Raw genomic sequence first — 19,650 nt, 5'->3', positions numbered from 1 at the left:
ACGGCCCTATTAAACACAATTAGCGATCGCTGTTTATATGCTTTCAATCCAACAAATCCTAGTTGAGATCCTGCTGTCATTGCCGCGTGCTGCGGAGCGACACGCAAAGGCCTTGAGCTGTCCAAGGGAAACAGATGCCTTTGTAGCTTCGTCAGTCAATCTCCTGCTCAGGGTAAACCTACTATCGGCGAATCGTGCCAGCTTGTCGACATGGCCAAACAGATCTGCGGAAGCTAATTATTAAGACACAGATGATATACTTAATCATTGACGCGTGATGGCCAAACACCAGAAGCTAGAGGTAGTGTTTGGTTGAGGGGATGGGATGGGATGGGATGGGATGGAACGAATCTACTTTTATGGGTGTTTGGTTGAGGAGTGAGTGGGATGGGTTGGTCCCTGGAGAGGAATATTCCTCTCAAATCCGGGACCAACCGATCCGGGAAAATGTGGCGGACGAACTCGTCCCACCTGGGACAAGCGAACGGCGTGACGACGCCTTCCTACCGTGCTCGCGCTGCTCGCCCTCGGGAGCAGCGGCAGACGGCTCGTGCGACAGCGGCAGGCTCGGCGACGGCGACCACGCAGGGCTCGGCAACGACGACCGCGGCGGTGGGGGGGTTTGGCGACGGCGGATCCAGTGGTGGGGAGGGCGGTGGCGGTGGATCCGGCGATGGGGAGGACTGCGGCGGCGGATTCAGCGATGGGGAGGAGCGGCGGCGGATTCAGCGACGGGGAGGAGCGGCGGCGGCATGCGAGGAGGAGGTCGAGGGGCGGCGGCGGATTCAGCGATGGGGACTGTGGCGGCTTGCGAGGAGGAGCTCGCGGGGGAGGAGCGACGGCGGTGTGCGAGGAGGAGGTCTAGGGGCGGCAGCAGATCTGGCGATGGTGCGGCGGCGGATTCGGCGATGGGGAGGTGCTGCAGCGGCTTGTGATGAGGAGCTCACGGGGGAGGAGCGGCGGCGGCGTGCGAGGAGGAAGTCGAGGGGCGGCGGCGGATCCAGCGATGGAAGGAGCGGCGGCGGCTTTTCCTCTTGCTCTTGCTCGCCGCCGGCTTTTCCTCTTGCTCTTGCTCGCCGCCGGCTCATCCTCTTGCTCTTCCTCTGGCGATGGGGAGGACTGTGGTGGCAGATCCGGCGATCGGTTGACGGTGATTGCAAACGGCATCCATCCCTTCCCTCTCTCATCCCTTCAACCAAACAAAAAATTAGGATTGTCCCATCTTATAAACCAAACATGTGAGTGGAATCATCCCAACCCAAAAATCAGGGATGGTTCCATCACATCCCACTTAGTCCCGAAACCAAACACTACCTAGAATTACCTATATACTACCTCCGTTTCAAAATATTTAACACCGTTGACTTTTTAGCACATGTTTAACCGTTCGTCTCATTAAAAAAATTGTGAAATATGTAAAACTATATGTGTATATAAAAGTATAATTAACAATGAATAAAATGATATGAAAAGAATAAATAATTACTTAAATTTTTTAAATAAGACAAATGGTCAAACATATATTAAAAAGTCAACGATGTCAAACATTTTGAAACGGAGGGAGTATGTAATTTCATTTCTTTCGGCTGTTGATTGGTCATATTAATAACATTGGTTTCTTCACGTGGCTCCCCACAAACTGTGCTCCATGACTAATTTATTTTCTTTCATGTTCCAATGTTTCCTGCTCGTTCTAATTTACGGAAGAAAGGCATACTTCTTAACTAAGCTCCCCCCCCCCCCCCCCTAAAAAAAAAACAAGGGGTGTTTCATGTAGCTGGCCTTACTTTTTTTTTTTTTTGCTGTTTTGAAAACCATGGCTGGAGTAGTCGTGGGGGTTGGTGGATTGCACTTTAAGTTTGGAAGCATGGTTTTGTGCTAAAAAGCAAGTTGATTTGATTAGATTATTGTGATCTACTAATCTTGTATACTTCCGTCCCACTAAATAAGGTGCGGTCAAACTTGATACCTTCTCCAAAGCTAAATTTTTACTTTAAATTTCCCATGTACTAAAATCATAACCATATAAAAGTAAATTCAAATGTTAACTTAATGATATTATTTTTAGCAAATAAAATTTAACGGCTTACAGAGAACTAGTACAGAACGCATCTAAACATGTATTGGTTATCTAGTACTAGATGCTTATCTACAGGTACTGGTTTCATATCATACAGCTGCTTGCAACACTTGCTCTTGCTCGTTGTTGGGTCTCCCAAAAGCTCTTCTCAGAAACCTTTCGACAACAGAGACAAATTCTTCGGGTCGTTCCTCCTGTGGCAAGTGCCCAGAGTTCTTGATCACCTCAAATCCTGCACCAGGAATCGCACGTGCTACGCGCTCGGTATTCCAACGAGGAACAAGGCGATCAGTGTCTCCACTCACCACTAGCACTGCAATGGTAAACACACACAAACCATCCAGAAAGTAACATCATTTATCAGCCACATGCAAGATAATTCCAACCATTTGTCCAAAATAATGATAGTTCACTGGTAAACCTGAATGCAAATTCAAACATGGATAACAAATAGTTTTTTTTTTTGCTTATTTGTATATCATTGAAGGATCCCAAAAGTAGAGTGTATATGAAAACCTGGGCACGAGATCTCAGAAAGCCTTTCTGAGACAGGCACTTTCGATGATGATATAGAATCCATGATCATGGATATAGTGTACTCCAAAAGAGCCATCTCCCAACCTCTGGATCTTAATGGCTGAAGAAAAGACATAGTTTTCAGTCTTTGCATAAGGATCCGATAGTTGCAGAATTTTCAGAGACATATAAGTCACCTTAGTGTAACCTTGAATGACATGATCCGTCACTTTGCTTGGGTCATACCATGCATTGCGGACAGCCAATATACCAAACTTATCCATGATCAATCTTACCTATGTCACCAAAGTCCAATCAAGAAAAGAATTCAACCTGACTATTTTCAATTCATAAAGAAATGTTTGTGAACTGGAAAAGTCTGCTATTCAGTTAGTCAGTGAGAGTTGATAATTCAAGTTTAGCTAATTTTTACTTACTTTTGTTGACACATTTACTAAAGTATCCATTGAAGAGGCTATCAGCTAAAACACTAGAGATTAAAAAAAACTTACCAGCATCACGCCAACTGATGATCGAAGAACAGCAACAACAGATTTATAATACAAAGATCGAACAACACCACCTATTGCCCTAATCATATTCATAAGAAACCCTGCAATCCACAAGCATAGCTCGAGGAATTTTCCCCAAATCCTATTGAGTGGATTTGTAGGCAAATTTGAATCATTGGAATCCTTCTTATTCTGCCATTCTTGTTCACCTACACCATTCTCCTTCACACCTTTCCTCCTGAAAACTGGCACAAAAATGGCTGGTGCAACCAGCACAAGTGCAGCTACCCTTTCTGGTGCCTCAAAGTATGCCTCCACTGCCACAAGGCAACCAGCTGAGTGCCTGAATCCAAACCATCACACACATGTAATTCATCAAGTAATGCACACAGATTAAAGTATAGAACAACACATGTTGTGTTACATCCGTACCCGACAAGGACGGCCTTCTTGGCACCGAGTTGGTCAATGAATGCCAAAGTTGCCATGACTGAGAAGGCCATGGAGTAGGGGTTGATAGGCTTGGTGTCATCACCAGACCAGATGGTTCGGGATGTCAGACCAAAGGCAGGCCGATCAAAGGCTAGAACCTTGGCACCAGCAATGCGGGCTAGAGGGCGCATGATGTGGGTCCAAGAGAAGACCGACGAGCCAAACCCATGTAATAGCACTATGGGCAAACCAATTTGGTTTTGGTCCGCGTTTGTGATGGCAGAGTCTGGAGATTGGTCACTGGAATCCTCATGGGTGCAAACCTTGTGGTGGACCCTTACGCCATTGATCTCGTAGAAGCTGCTGTCTGGGTCGGCGAGGGCGTCGGGGTCAAGGAGATCGTCCTGGTCAATGCCAGCCACACTCCGGCGGCGGCGGCGTCGTGGTGGCATCTGGGCACTGTCTGGAACTGAACCTGCATTAGTTGTAGGGTTTAGTAGTGCCAAAGCTGTTCTGCTAGTTTTGGGGACATTTTAGCTGTTGGTGCTAGTTCTGCTACCCAGATGAAAAGAAGGGCGCAATAATAAGCCATTTTAAATGGGGGAAAACATGCATTCTACTTGCAAAGAGCACATCAACTTCAAAACCTCCCATTTTAAGAACCTCCTATCCAAATGCTGCAAGTCTTCCACAATGGAGAAGATGGTTACCTGGGAACTCGGCAGAGGCGAAGGCTGGGGGAGGACCATTGGGACGGCGAGGGCGGAGGCTGTGGGAGAAGGCGGTGGAATGTAGAGGGTGTGGAGTCGAGGGTGGGTATTGGAGGGAGCGTGGGAGATGCATCGGCATTGACCTGATCAACTGCAAGGCAGGAAACTCACATTTTCTGGACTGAACAATTGTGTGGGGTCCCAACGGAAGAAGCAAACTGAAAAATCAATCTGCATCCACACACTGCAAATTTGAATCGTTATCAAACAAAACCATGCCCAGCTTATACTCCATGAAAGTAACTAGATTAACGAAGAGAAGGAGGAAAAGATGACCAAAGCAGAAACGAACTACTCAAAAACATGTCAAGTACTAAATGAATGAGTGGCTGTGTAAATCCTGCTAGTAGCGTAGAATGGGAAATGGAAATAATTTTAGTACTTTGCAGAGGAAGCGTATAACTAGAAAGCATTATGTATTTCTCTATCTTTAGCAAAACATGTTTAAAATAAGTTATTCAGTCATTCTATGTAGAAACATGGATTTGATCTAATGAACTGCAAAGACAAGAAAACTACAAGTGTAACCAAATCACTACAGATTAACAGTATGGTTCCTTTTATTAAAAAAAAAATCCTTCAGAAAAACAGTCTGCTTCCTAAATTGTACGCTGTTGTAATCGTTGGGCAACAAAATATCCAGTCTTAATCTCCCTTGAAAATATCCAATATTGAAGCAAGTAAAACATCTGTGAGTAAGTGAGTTAATAGCATGTGAACAATGCAAGAGCACAGAGGGAAAAAAAAGATGATATCAAAGTAGAAAAGTTTGGTTCTAGTAAACCTAAGAGAGCTTGTATAAGATGTGAGACAACCATTATCTCTCGTGCACATACAACAGTTTTGCCATATATACCATCAAATGAAACAAATGCCAACTACACTCATAGCTTTGAAAAATTATGTCTTAACAGTACCAGACCATCACTGGCCGGTCCCCTCTAATGAGAAATGAATGGAAATGGTAGCCAGAGTGTTTGGAGTTTGACCATCTGAGCAAATTCCACACGGTAGTATTTTTACTATAGCGATTGGACCTGCTACCGTAAAGGCGTAAACACATAGGAGTACATAGTTACGAACACCAGCTATCAGTTGGGAATGAGTTGAATCGAGTGCAGAGGAGATTAGTGGCAGGAGTACCTTGCAGTGGGGTTGCATCCACCGGAAGAGCAACGGCTGCGAGGCCATGGTGGGTTGCTTTGCGCCTAGGCTAGCCGATGGAAGTCAGAGCAAAACCACAGTATTGCAGAGGGAGGGATAGCACGGGGAACCTCCTGTCGGAGCTGGCTACCGTCGAGGACGACGGCGGCGGCGGCGGATTGGGATTTGGGAGCAAATCAACAATGTGGCAGCAGAACTGCAGAAGCAAACGCCAAACACAATCACAGCAAGGAGACTGCGTGGACTGGTGGGTGGGCACGTTGCAGATAAGGAGACAAGACATCCACCGAGTGGGCCGTATTTTCACAAAAGCCCATCCAAGGCCTGGAAAACAATGCATGCTAGTTATGGGCCAGATCTGTCGGCCCGGTCCACGTTATTGGGTTGGAAAAAGTACATCGAAGAAGGTCCCTCAACTTGTCATCGAGGGTTGGTTTGCCTAAAAATGCCTGATAAATTTTGGTAAGTTTTGGCATGCCTAATTTTGGTGAGGTAAAGTTGTGTTTGGATTGAAGCCAAAATAGCCTAAGTTCAATATTGAAATGGCCTATTTTCTTAGGCATGCCAAAATTTGGCTTCAAACCGCGGGAGGCGGAGATGGAGGCTGGCTTAGCGCGAGAGGCGCGGCCGGCGGGAATTCACACAAAAGGGAAGGACTTATTCTCAACGCTTGGTTTCATTTCTGAATAAAGAGGAGGCTCGGGAGAGTAACTCGTGTCATTCAGCTGGATTCCTGGTCGGCTTTGTCCAAAATTCAAAGAGAGATGTCAAGCAAGCGCCGAATCTGAGTACTCAACTTGCCCGTAGCAGCCCCCTCCGCTAAAATTTGTCCTTTTTTAATGGATTTAGCGGTGGTGGAAGTGACCTTGGTGTGAGGAGGAACTGTCGATGGGTGTGGCGCAGTCTTCGGCGCACGAAGGCTAGCCGGCGAGGGACGCTGGTGTAGGAGTCTCACTTGTCGGCAGAGCTAGAGTGGTGGTGGAGCATCGGTGCGTTAGCCATGGATTCACAGGTCGTGAGCGGCGGGTGAAAACCTAGCCCGGCCTTGGCCGGGCCGACAACGATGGTTCATTCCCCCTTCTGAGGGTGTTGTCGTGCTGTCTGACTCCTCAAGGGCGGTTGCCGGGCAAAAGCCCAGTCTTGGCTCCTTTGAGCCCCGACGGACGGCGGAGGCGGTTTTTTCCGTCGCTTCTCTTCTTGAAGACGTCGTTTTGGCATCCCCTAGGGGGCGATCTCGTCTGTGTTCCTTTGTTGGTCTAGTGGCGGTCGGTCACGCTTAGTGGCGGTCGGTCACGCTTAGCAGCGGGCGGTCCGGTGCTAGCCTTATCCCGGGTTGTGTGTTGACGTTGTCGGTGTGTGGGTGGTGGTATATTTTTCCTTTTTCCTGGTTACGACCCTACAGGGTTGTAAACCGGCCAAATGCAGCCGTCTGCCACGCCCTCGGCTAGCCGTCCGAGGCCGCCATGCCTCCGGTACCACCGCGGTCACTGCCACCGCAACCACTACTGCCGAACGCACCACCGTGCCTCCTCCCACCGTGCCACAGCAGCCGCTGCTGCCGTCGTCCAGCCGCTGACACCACCGCTGCGACGAGCTCCGAGGCCTCTGCCTCCGCACCGTCAGCCACCGCCGCTGCCACCACGGGTGTTGCCGTTGCTGCCTCCCATAGCCGCGGCTGCCACCGGCACCGCCGCCGTCGTTCATTACTAGCCGCCCGGCCGGTCACCGCCGTCCGCAAGCCTCGCGCCGCCGTGGCCGCCGTGCTGCCACCGTCGCTCGCCCCGCTGCCGCCAGGCCCGTCGGCGCGAGCTAGTGGTATCCAAATCGTCCCTAACCACAAAACCAGATATATATCATCCCTCAACTTACAAAACCGTTCACTTTAGGTCCTCCGGTGGTTTTGACTCCGGTTTTATCCGACGTGATGGCTGAGTCGGCATGGAACCCACGTGGGCCCCATTTGTCAGCCTCGGCTTCCTCTCCCCTCTCCTCTTCCTCTCTTCCACGGGCGGTGCCGCTGTGGCGGCAAAGAGCAGCTGGGCACAACAGGCCGATGTGGCGGGCGCGCGCGGCGGGGAGCGCGAGCAGCGCGGGGCGTGGCAGCGGGGATGTGGGCAACGGGTGGAGCTCCGTGAGGAGATTCTTCGCCGCGGCGACGGAGCGGTGGTGGGCGACCTCATCGGCGCCATGACGCGCTCTACGCGCCATACCACCTCACCGGCCATTCCCCGCCGCCCGCATCCGGCGCGCGAGGTAGGGCTTCCTGCCTCCGGGCCGGCCGCCGCGAGGAGCCCTACCCCAGCTCTCCAAGCTCGCCGCCACTTCAGATGTAGAGATCTGCAGGCGCTTCATTCTGCAGTATGATATCCTCTCTCGGCGCAAAGTACTCGGCATTCATCTCTGAAACCTTCACTCAAATTACACCACAGAAGATATCAACTACTCCTCACGAACATCCAACAAGAATTGGAAAGAAATAAAAATCACATGATCACATTGAGATCATGTGATTAAAACCAAGAACACACGCCAAGAAACCATCATGTGATGTGACTTGTGAGTACTAGAGTATACTGAACCAAGATAGAACACCAAAGAATTGCTGTTGATCAAGAAACAGCAAGGGATCGATCAAAGAAAGTGACTACTAACGAATTTCCTGGTGCGGCTGGTGCCATGGACGACAGGGTTGGTCATGTTGCCGATGATGTAGGCGGTGAGGCTGAGGTTGAAGAGCATGTAGGCGGTGGTGTAGACCATCTCTCCGGTGTTCTCGGCGTGCATGTCGCCGTAGCCGACGGTGGAGAGGGTGGTGATGAACCAGTACATGGAGGCGACGTAGAACTGCCGACATCGACTTGGCCACCTCCTGCGGGCGACGAGGCGGCCCAAAGTGGCGATGAAGAGGATCTACCTGCGCGCTCGCCGCTGGCTTCCTTGTCTCCTCCCTCTCCATGCACTCTCGCCGCCGGTCGCCGCCCTTCCCACTCCCTCCACTCTTCCCCTTCCCTGCCTCCACCTCCCCCCACCTTGCCGGCGGCGACGACGACCGCATCGACGCGAGCACCTCTTTCCACATCGCCCGTCGCCGGGCGCCTCTCTCGCCTCGCCCTGCCGACCTCCTCCCCACCCGGCCACCCGCCGGCCGGGGGCCAGCCCACACAGAGAGGAGATGATGAGAGAGAGAGGAAGGGAGATAAAGAGGGGAAAGTGAGAGGAAGGGAAATGACGCTGTTAGCCTGACATGTGGGGCCCACGCTAACTCAGCTGCCACGCTAGATAAAACCGATGTCAAAAACACGGAAGGATCAAAAGTAAGCGGTTATATCTGGTTTTGTGGTTGGAGGATGATTTTGTAACTCGATGACAAGTTGAGGGACTTCAGTGTACTTTTTGCTATTGGGTTCGGTACGTGGAGTGGAGCCCCACCTCCCGCTCCAGATTACTGTCATCGCTGTTGCCAGCTTTTAAAGCAAACCAGCAGAAGGGAGGAGGGCATTTCTTCTCTCTTGTTTTTCCCTTTCCCCTTTTTATGTTTATGCATCTGCACCCACTACTTCCTCGCATATTGCATTACCAACATTGTGGATATTTCATATTTGATTATTACTATGTATTACTCCTCCGTTCTAAAAAAATATTATTTTTTAGCTTTTAGAATTTATTCCAAAATATAACAATTTATGTACCAATATTCTTTTCTTAACCGATCATAACCATTTACTATTAAATTTTTTTAACTACCTATACTTCTTATCCAATCACAATATTTTTAGAACTCATGATATTTATTTATGTAATAAAAGGTTTTAAAACAGAATCTATAGTTACATCTCCCTTAGGAGTAAGAAGAAGTCCTTTTTAACATGATAATCAGACCTTTCACATATATTGGAAATATCAGAAGAGTCAAAAGCCATTTGATTTTGGCTTGGAAATTGTCGATTTTGCCAAACTATCCGCCAGCTGGTTCATTTCTCTGGAGATCCACTGAATTTGAATGTCTCTTCCCCACAAAATGTAACTGTACCTAATTTGGTAAATAATTTAATTTATCCAGAGGCGAGGGTTTCATATGCAAAAGCATCGATGCAGTTTGCAGGGAGGAAGGTGGCGAGGCATCAGGGAGATTCAGAGTTGGTTGGTTGCTCTCCTACTCCGGGTCCGGGCCACGACCCGCCGCCGCGCCGCCACCATGGCCTACCGCCGGAAGCAGGGCCCCATCGCCGCCGATGATCGCCGGAGCTCCTACCCCCAGCCGCCGCAGGCATGCGCCCCTCTCCCCCCTCCTTGTCTCTCACTCTTCAGCTTGCTTCTAGTACTGTAGTAGTATATCCCAGTTTTCAATCCCTGTTGATCGGATCAAATTAGATTTTTTTTTTGTCGCTGCCTTGATTGATCGTGCATCTTAATTTATTTGAGGACAAGCTTGTTTAGCAAAAGGACACTGATTCCCCTTAACCAGTACAGTAATCCTCCTATGTTTAACTGCAGATTACTACTATTTTACTCTGGGAAAAAAAATAACCGCAAGATTACTTGTTTTGTTGTGAGATAATTAGAATCAATTTCTTAGGCCTATCGATCAGATCATCACAGTTCCTTAAGAAACCACCATGTGCTGATTCGACCACCTTCGGCTCCTCGCTGGTTCGTTGATCATTTTGTTCCTTAATGTACAAACTCCTTAAATCATCCCATTTGTTTATCACCTACAGATAAACAAAACATTTTGTTCCAAAAGGATAAAAGAAATCACTAACTGATGTTGGTCTCTAATGATCACTTTGCACCGTCCTTTCAGATGTCTGTGTGTGTCTCACAAGTCACAAATGATGTATCCTAAGCATGTCAATTTCTCTGAATAGGGCTCTTCTTCATCGTACAGTTACACATCAATCAAAAGTATGAACGAGCCCAAGCTTGGGCTATGGGAAACTTTGGCAAGAAAAGCCAAGGGAATTCTTGATGAGGATGGCACAGCACATAAGTCTGACGAGTACACAAAACAAAAGACCCCTCGCAAGTTTGATTCATCCACTGGAGCTCAGGTGAGGTGGCAAGTATTAGAAAAACAAAGCAGAATAAGTAGGATATCTTGATGTTCCAAGTTGTATTTATGTTCACATTGTTCTCAAAATTTGTGATATTTATTAGGAATCTCGATCTCGCTGGTCATTTGAAAACCACAGCAGGACAGGAGATACTGGATCCCGGACAAGGTCGGAAGCTCTTGCTGCTTCTGTCAACCAACTTGGTGGAAGAATCAGAGATGCGTTGGAAGTAATGTCCTATTTTTAGCTTAATTCAGCTCTTTATATTTAGTATAACTAATGGCACAACCCATCTGATTGATTTCTCAACTCTACATCTCTCTTTGCTGTTGTTCTGGATTTTCTGGGATTTCCATTTTCTCTCGTTTAGTATCACATTGGTTTCAATAACCTCTTCTTCTCTTCTTTCTTTAACAGGAAGGACTCACAATTGTGGACAATAAGACATCCAATATCATTGAGGAGACAAAGAAGATACAAATTAGAAGGAAGCAAGCCAATTCGAATTCTTATATGCCGAACCCAGCATTTGATACATTAAGACCTCCTAATCTTTCACATGATCAAGCTGAAACTGCAGCCCAGGAAACCCAATTAAAAGCTTCTCGCGATGTAAGGTGCCACATGCTGGGTCTAGTAGTGGAAGTTTAACGTACAGAAACTTGGACCTTTTTAATATGGCAAAACCTTTGCTATGCTTGTACTTAAAAAGTATTAATACTTATTTTCCTTTTGCTAAGTTCTTGGTTATCAGTTTTTATGGTTAATATGGCTTGAAATAAGACCTTTTTTTTTCTTCCCATGTATTTGGACAAACATTTTCAGATTAGTGATGCCTTTCTCATATCCCCCCAAAATGTTTCAGGTTGCTAATGCAATGGCTGCTAAAGCAAAACTTGTGCTCCGTGAACTAAAAACAGTAAAAGCTGATCTAGCTTTTGCGAAGCAGCGATGTGCTCAGCTAGAAGAGGAGAACAAGTTCTTGCGAGAAGCAAAGCAGAAAGGGAGCAAAACTGAAGAGGATGATGACCTGGTATGTTAATGTTTTCCAAGCAAGCAACCCTGGAATTATTTTATTCTCATGATAAAGTTATCAGAACTACATTCTTCTTGATGGTGAATTTGTGATGACTCATCCCAAAACTCTGGCTATGACCATTGAAAAGTGTGAAATTTCTTCTTTCCCTTGCATTTCTGGACAATTTTGAAAAAGATATGCAAATTTTGCAGTACGTTGCACAATGTGGTTGGTTGATATGAAAGCCTGATGTATTGGTGATGAAAATTTGAACCACTATATCATGTCGGATAAACTATTAAGCATTGGTACTTGTAAAACCATGTGTGGTTATAGTTCTTTTGTGATGGAAAATTGACAAGTACTGGAAGTGCAAGAAGTGTGTGCGTGGACTAACATTGGTCAGATTGCGACATCTGTGCCGAGACAACGGTTGTTTGGTTCATGTGTGTGCAGATGATCGGAGTCGATCTTGGTCAACGGTGGATCGGGACTAGACTCAGGGAGGGGTTGAGGTCCAGAACGATCAAGGATGCCGGGTGACAAGATTAGACACAAGGTTGCACACGGTGGGCGGACACCGTGTGAGGAGGTCTTCGCAACGGGCTTCGCAAGGTCAAGTGTGCAAGCGCCAGGATTCGCGAAAAAATCGGAAGGAGAAAGAACTGTGCAAGTGCATTGCTGCTACTTACTGTAGCTAGCATACATGCATGTACACGTACTGTACATGTGCAAGGAGGAGCTTGCACTGTACCGGTTGCTACTAGCATGGCTCGGTGGAAAAGTCAAGCTAGCTAGCCATGCATGGGCTCAGTTGGCAGGGAGGCCAACCCGAGCTGGCCATTTGGCTTGTGGGCTGGCACGTGGCTGGCCCAAGGTGATGTACGGGAGGAGGCCAAGCCGAGCAGCCCTAGACAAGACGACGGCCCAGCTCGGCTCGGCAGGTGCATGCGCGCGCGGAGGCGGGAGATCGTATGGCACAAGGACACGTGGTGGTCTCCTGTTCGACAAGCAAGCGGAGACGCGCGAGACGCGGTCTCTCATGGGACCCACACGGTGCACGGGATTGGATCGGCGAGACGCGCGGCGCTTTTGGATTGGTGCGCTCCTCTCCCTCGACGCGGCATCGGTTTCACGCGCGGGCGCGGGACCCACGTGAAATTTGGAGCGCGCGCGGGAGCGGCTTCGGACTGGGTGGCTCGCTGGCATGCGGGCCCGACATGGAGGAGAGAGCGCGGTCTCGCGTGCGCGGGATTTCGGCGCGGCAACGTGTCGCACTCAGATTCGTCAAGACAGGGAGCACGCAGATTGATTTGCATGTGAAGCTTTGGATCAACGCCGTGGCAAGCATCCAGGAGGTTTCCTTCGGATGTAAGGAAGAACGAACAGCCAGGATTGCATCTGAGATAGGGTTTGCCTTAAGGGCATTTGTGACAATGTCTTAGGGGGTCTTAGGCTATAAATAGAGAAATGGATGCAAGGGTGGAGGTTGCTCTTTTTTAATCCTTTTGAGATGCTCGGTGAGAGTTTCGGTGTGAGTTTGGAGTGTGTTTGCCCGAGAGGCTTTTGTATTAGGATTAGTTTGGAGTGTGTTTGTCCGAGAGATTTTAAGTTTGTATTAATGTTCCTCTGAAGGTGTATGTTTGCTCCTAGTTGAGCGGTTATTTTGCATCACCTATGAATGAAATGATTTGAAAGATTTCGTTTTTGCCTTGTTCATTTAAATTCCGCAATTTAAATTCCGCTTGCAATTTGAACTTTGCGATGATGAGTTTTGCTATCTCCTCCTCATCTCTCTTCTAGTTTCGGGAATTCCTTTTCTCTTCCTCTTCTAGTTTCGGGAATTCCTTCTTTCTTCTTTTCTAGATCCGGCTTCTCTAATAGCCGGGGTTCTAGTAAGGATTTTGAGAAATCCGGCTTGATGAGTATTTTCGGGGGCAAGATTTGAATTACTATATTCAACCCCCCTATAGTTGTTCTTGGTCTTTCAGTACTTTAAGCTGATTATTAACTTCATAGGGCAATTGCATTCTTACCCCTATTTTGGATTGTAATTGTGATTTTACCCCTTCTTTTTAGGGTTTGTGATTTTGCCCTTACTTTTTTCAAACGAAGTTTCAATTTGCCCTTACTCTGTTAAGACCAACTAACAGTGTCAAATGAGCTGCAAGAAGACATATATACCCTTCACATTTGCTCTCAAATTTGACCAAACTTGACAAATTTTGATAGAGCTTGGATATCACTTTTACAGAAGTTGCACAGGGCGCAAAAAATTCACCAAGGATTCATCGCATTCACAAGAAAAAAATATTTACCAAACAAAATTCTCCCAAATATATACTATCAACTATGAGATGGGAAAAAAAAGAAAATCAGGAGGCAGCATCCCTTGCATTGGCCTCGTGGATGAGCTTGCTTGTCGTGTGTCCTTGCTGCTACTCCTACTCTGAACGATGTTCGCAGCAAGCTACAGCATTGCTGAGCCAAGCTAAGGCACCCCTTCCCCTGCTACAGCGTCGCTGAGCCACCACCTGCTCGCGCATTGACCGAGCAGCGCCGCCTGCTCCCTCTCTACCGAGCAGCCGCTGCTCACGCTGGTGAGCGCTGCCACTTGCGCCGTCGCAGCCTGCTCGTGAGTTGCTCCGGTGCCGCCACCTCCGTCTCCGTCGCTTGCATCCACCTGTTTGGAATGGGAGAGGAGAATGGGTTGGATGGCTTAGGTGGTGGTAACTGGTAAGTGTTTTTTACAGGGGTACAATAGTCTTTCTATATTTTGTAAACATTCTTTTCTTTACCTTATCTATTTTATTATCTTACAAAATCTGGACCCACCTAACGCCATCTAAAGCAGGGGCAAACTGAAGCTTCATTTAAAAAATAAAATCACAAACCCTAAAAAAGAGGGGCAAAATCACAATTGCAACTTAAAGTAAGGGCAAGAACACGATTGTCCCTAACTTCATACTTAGAAGAGGTTCATTGCTTGTGTACAACAGACTTTAGTTATTTTTTACTTATCACTGTTAAGTAATGAGTACAACATGTCTTCTGCATATTTAAAATACATGCCTGAAGAACATGCTATTGAACAGATTCGTGTGCAACTGGAGACCTTATTGGCCGAGAAATCAAGACTGGCGCAGGAAAATTCCATGTACGCACGCGAAAATCGTTTCTTGCGTGAGATAGTAGATTTTCATCAATTCACCACCCACGATGTTGCCCCCTTGGATGATGACATGGAAGACAGTATACCAGGAGAAGATAGCAATCACACTTACTCGGAAGATATGTTTCCGGTAGTTGAAGCATATTTAGACCGTGAAGAACTATCTCCTGTCCCCTCAAGGCCTGAATCTCCAATCCTCAGCTCATGTGAGTCATCATCCCCCAAATCCAGCAATTCTAAAAGCAGTGCTGCCAATTTACCAAGCTATGTCTCAAAGCCAAATGCATTGGTACCTGACACAGATTGACGAATGTTATTCGTTGTCCTCTCTGGGCCTGGAATTGGTTTGGTTGTGACTGCTGTGCATATATTTTTTGTCCATTCTTTATCCACATTTGTTTGCAAATGTAATTTAATTATAGATTTTTGGTTTTGTGTATGGTTTGGGTTCTGTCTAGGTTTGGTGAAATTGACCGGTGTGAATACATAGATAAAGTCTGCAATTCTCAGTATATGGTTTGAGTTCTATGTTGGGTTGGTGAAACAACTGACTGGTGTGAATAGCCGAAATGAGGAAAATTTTCAAGGGTGAGTTTACCACTTGTATATCGAGATTAGTGTATCAAGCTAATGAAATGCAGTTTTGTCAAATTATTTTCGGGAATACGCAAAATGCGTATCTTTTGTATGCAGTTTTGTCACTTCACATTGTGCATGAATCTAGACCCTTTGAATCTATATTCTTCCATTCTGGTGTTCGATTTCCTGTTGGTTATCATATCAAGTTGCATGATCCATTATTCTGTTTACAAGTACATACATACGCTTGCTCTTGTAATTGCTGATGGCTCGAACCAACATTTCCAAATATAAATATTGGGCCAAAAACGAGGGAGTAAAGGCCACATTTACACCTGTATGTGCAGAAGCCCATCCTGATAAGCAGGAGTGCATTTGTTACCAGACAGAGCTGTTGATAAATTATTTGCCGACATTCAGCACATCCAGGGGATTGATCGATCGAGATGAGACCACTGTAGAGTATATATGCTTGCATTTGTTAGGTGAGGAATATCAGATCCGTTGCGAGATCAAACCACTGTAGAATACTTTCCGTTGGTTTTCCTTCAGACTTTCAGTACGCCATGCTAACTAAACTAGTTAGGCTTGCCAAGAAGAACATAGTCACCTGCTTAATTCCAGCTTCACTACGTACACAAAAGGATTTAGCAGTTTGTGTTAGCAAGTTCCTTCGCAATGTCGGCCATCAAAAGGATCATCGTGTGCTGTGTTGCATGGGGGCGAAAATGGTATTGGAAATTTCTGACCGATCGAGGCTCGTCTCCGATGTTCTCTCGAATGAACTATTTTGAAACGATAACCAATAAAAATAAAAATATAAGTGGTAAACAATACGGAAATAATTTTGCTATTCTACCTTCTGTTTCCTTATTTTTATCATATTTACTAGCCACATTAGTCACGCTTTGCGCGACTTTTTACATACCGTTATAAAAGCTCTGTACATATAAACTGTTACATAACATACGCTGATGGTATGGAGCAAAGCAGTTAGAAGCTTCCCCATGGTTAAGCAGCCTAAGATCATATTAGTCTAAATTTTTTTTACTGTTCGATGCACGAGATGTCATGCTTACTGAAATATTTGGTTTGCAGGAGATGCCATACTTGGGTAGTGAAATAACAGGGCGATTACAACCGGTAAAGTCTCTGTTCATCTCCAGTTTTTGTCCAATCTGGTATTGTTTTGTGCTGATGAAATTCCTGTCCGGTTCTTCAGAGTGCTGAACTGCAGTAAAATAATTAAGAAAGCTAGACAGATAAAAGAGGAAAATGTCTTTACTGTGACTTGTATTGATGTCTACTGCTCTTCTATACAAAAATAGCAATACCAACATTGTAAAAGAAGTAAATTTCAAAAAAAAAACATTGTAAAAGAAGTACCTTCTCTATTTTGTCATCGTGAATAGATATCATGTAGGAATTGTCAGGAAAAATAATTGAGCGGCACCTATTTAATGCCCAATGATCTGAATGATCAATTTTGAGTTAGTGAGGAAATTTTGGATGATTCAATGAAATATTATTGTTAGAAATATCAAGAAAGGATGGCATGTAATTAATCTGCCCTCGTTGTCTCTGTCACATCCGTGCTAATTCAATGTTGAGTAGTGCAGCAAGCACGTCCATGGAGGTTCAGAAAAGGTTGATTACCCTATTATGTAGTTTGAAAATTGCTCTACTGCTCTGCTGCAACCATCCTGCAATTTGTATGGCCAACAATTACATTGGAAACACTGACTTTTAACGTACAATACATGGTGAAATGGAACCTCTGCAGCTTGTAGCGCCTGAAATAAAAAGGTGAAGTATTTAGTATTTCTATCACGAACAACTTGAATGAGGAATTCATAACCTGCGTGATAGCTCAGGATTTCCACTAACATGCATGTCTCCGTTCACAACATGAGTTAGAAAAGAAAATTGACAATTGGACTCACTGTGATACACACCATGTCTTTGATTTTCTTAAAAGAATATCACTTTGCCCATATCCACCAAACTCCAGGAACACTTTCACATGGCTTCTCTGCAAAAACATGCAATCTGAGGTGGATATATAAGAAGTGTAATCAGCTACTCCCTCCGTTTCAAAATATTTGACGCCGTTGACTTTTTAGCACATGTTTGACCGCTCGTCTTATTCAAAAAATTTAAGTAATTATTAATTCTTTTCCTATCATTTGATTCATTGTTAAATATATTTTTATGTAGGCATATAATTTTACATATTTCATAAAAGTTTTTGAATAAGACGAACGGTAAAACATGTGCTAAAAAGTCAACGGTGTCAAACATTTCGAAACGGAGGGAGTATTACCTTGGACCAGGACCAGGTATATACGTACAACTGCTACCAGTGTGTTCATGCAGTAGATTGCCCTGAAAAGGATTATGCATGAGAGAGAAATTATGTAAACCAAATTAGGTGGTTAACACCATGATTTTATAAGTAATAAACCAATTGCAGAAATACTAAAAGACAATAGCAGAAGATGCTTAGTAGATTCAAACTAAAAGACCATTTATGCTCTGGAAGGGAAGGGGCATAGGAAATAAAGAATAATGGCATATCAAGCAAAGTAGCAAGCTCTCCTGTTAAGTATAAATAATGACATACTCTCAACATAGAGGCTTCAACTATCCATGATCCACCAAAAAAAAAACCCTTCTCCTAATGCACTGTATCCATTGGTTAATTCTGGATATGGCTTCAGCTTTGTTCAAAAGATCTACAAATGATAGCCATTACTGGCAACCATGAATTCGCTGCTTCCTAATGAAATTATTTTTAAGGTAGTGAGGCCCCAATCCTTGATAAAAAAATTATATACATCAAATAGATTGCAATCATTTTGACCCATGCTCAAGCTTTGCAGAGAAACTCACGAATTACATAAGTAGGGGTTAACATTGTGACACTAACTCACTCTGATGTAAGAATAATCCTATTAAAAATCAGGATGACTATATGAAACCAAAATTAAACCGCACATTTTCCTATTTTTCATCGAATTTCCCTTCTATTGTCTACACAAAGGTTCAGACACCTTCATCCGAAACCGACACTAATCAGGACAAACTCATAGTGATATTCAGAAGTAGCAAGTTGCAATTGTTGATGCTTCAGCTGAACATAAGCATCCATATTACAAATCCAAATACTACTACTTGATAGTTCCTCAACTGTACTCAAGTTACTTAATGGTAATCTACAATCGTCTTTGTCCGCTATCGGATTTGACGCATTGTTCGTCACACCGGCGTTTTGGGCCTTCTTGAGCCGGCTTCATCACTACCTTCCTCCGGTGTTGCCAGCTCCAAGCCACCAGGAGACATCACCATGGAGGAGGAGCTAGAGAGCGGCCAGGAGGGAATGAATCGACGTGGTGGCGTTTTGGATGGGAAGGACTGAAGGACATAAGGAGGTGTGGCTGCCGCGCCTGCCGCTGGACAGAAGGAGGTTTTGGATGGGAGGATACGTACTGTGCAGCAGTGCAGATGGAGAGGGGGCCAGCGGTGGCGATGGAGTCTTGGAGAGGAGTCGATGAGGCAGCGGCGGCGGCGGGCGGCTCCAAGGTCGACGATGAGTGCGAGACGGCGCGGCGAGTGCGAGAAGACAGAGCGTTATGGTGGGTGTCTCACGGTGTGGGAGGGGGAAGGGTGAAAATGAATGGCTCAGTTCACTTTGATGTCATTTTCAACCATATTAAATTTAGATAAAGTTACTAAAAAAGTGGCTACATTTAGTTTGCTGCCAAATTTTAGTAACTATATAAGAAATCCTACCAAAATTTTGGCAAGTTGCATGTGCTAAAATTTTGGCAATGCCAAAATTTGGTAAGGTTGAAAATAATATCAAAGTGAACAGGCCCGAAAAACAAAAGAGGTATAAGGATGTGTAAGGACTAGAAATAGATAGGAGTTTCATCAAGGGTCTAGAATATACTATGCCAATTAGAGGATCCAACGACCACCAACGTCTAGAGCGAGAATCGAACGGTCCTTATTTCTTTGATGGCGTGGCACATTAATTTTGCAAGAAAGATTAGTTCTTTCAATACTTTAGATGTGGAAATTACCATTTCTATAATACAGTAAATACCGTATTTCTAAAAATAACATATTATCTTTGGTCAATGTCTCTATTTGGCTCATAGTTTAGAGGTCCATTGACTCCTCAACTAAATCTCTAATTTGAGTATATAGCTAAAGGAGAAGGTTTGTAAATTACGTAGGTGTGAACTTGAATTTACGTGGTCATATTATATAGTCACAATAAATTACAAATGTGATTTTACGGTTTAATGTTTTTGACACGGTTTATGATCAATACCAGTATGATTCTGT

The 19,650-nt window shown here is 45.3% G+C and overlaps 2 protein-coding genes across 5 annotated transcripts; one reads left to right on the top strand and one right to left on the bottom strand.

Moving 5' to 3' along the window:
* Positions 1-2,026: 2,026 nt before the first annotated feature.
* On the bottom strand, positions 2,027-8,637 carry LOC4351341 (uncharacterized). 4 transcript variants are annotated; one of them, XM_015764427.3, is made up of 7 exons: positions 8,127-8,637; positions 4,251-4,494; positions 3,541-4,015; positions 3,109-3,451; positions 2,794-2,892; positions 2,597-2,717; positions 2,027-2,393 (listed from the first exon to the last, which is right to left on the bottom strand). In XM_015764427.3, the coding sequence occupies exons 2-7, from the start codon at positions 4,387-4,389 to the stop codon at positions 2,170-2,172; spliced, it is 1,401 nt and encodes a 466-aa protein (XP_015619913.1). In that variant the 5' UTR covers positions 4,390-4,494; positions 8,127-8,637; the 3' UTR covers positions 2,027-2,169. The 4 variants fall into 4 exon arrangements, with proteins under 4 accessions (XP_015619913.1, XP_015619910.1, XP_015619912.1 ...); XM_015764424.3 differs by having other exon boundaries at positions 4,251-4,401; XM_015764426.3 differs by lacking the exon at positions 8,127-8,637 and adding an exon at positions 5,454-5,711.
* Positions 8,638-9,607: 970 nt separating this feature from the next.
* LOC4351339 (uncharacterized) lies at positions 9,608-15,369 on the top strand. Its single transcript, XM_026021775.2, has 6 exons — positions 9,608-9,741; positions 10,343-10,525; positions 10,632-10,757; positions 10,946-11,140; positions 11,394-11,561; positions 14,642-15,369. The coding sequence occupies exons 1-6, from the start codon at positions 9,670-9,672 to the stop codon at positions 15,023-15,025; spliced, it is 1,128 nt and encodes a 375-aa protein (XP_025877560.1). The 5' UTR covers positions 9,608-9,669; the 3' UTR covers positions 15,026-15,369.
* The last annotated feature ends 4,281 nt before the right edge of the window (positions 15,370-19,650 follow it).

This window comes from Oryza sativa, chromosome 12 (assembly GCF_034140825.1).
Source record: "Oryza sativa Japonica Group chromosome 12, ASM3414082v1".
Lineage (NCBI taxonomy): Eukaryota > Viridiplantae > Streptophyta > Magnoliopsida > Poales > Poaceae > Oryza > Oryza sativa.
The sequence above is the reverse complement of the archived record's forward strand: the minus strand, read 5'-3'. Positions and strand labels throughout refer to the sequence as shown.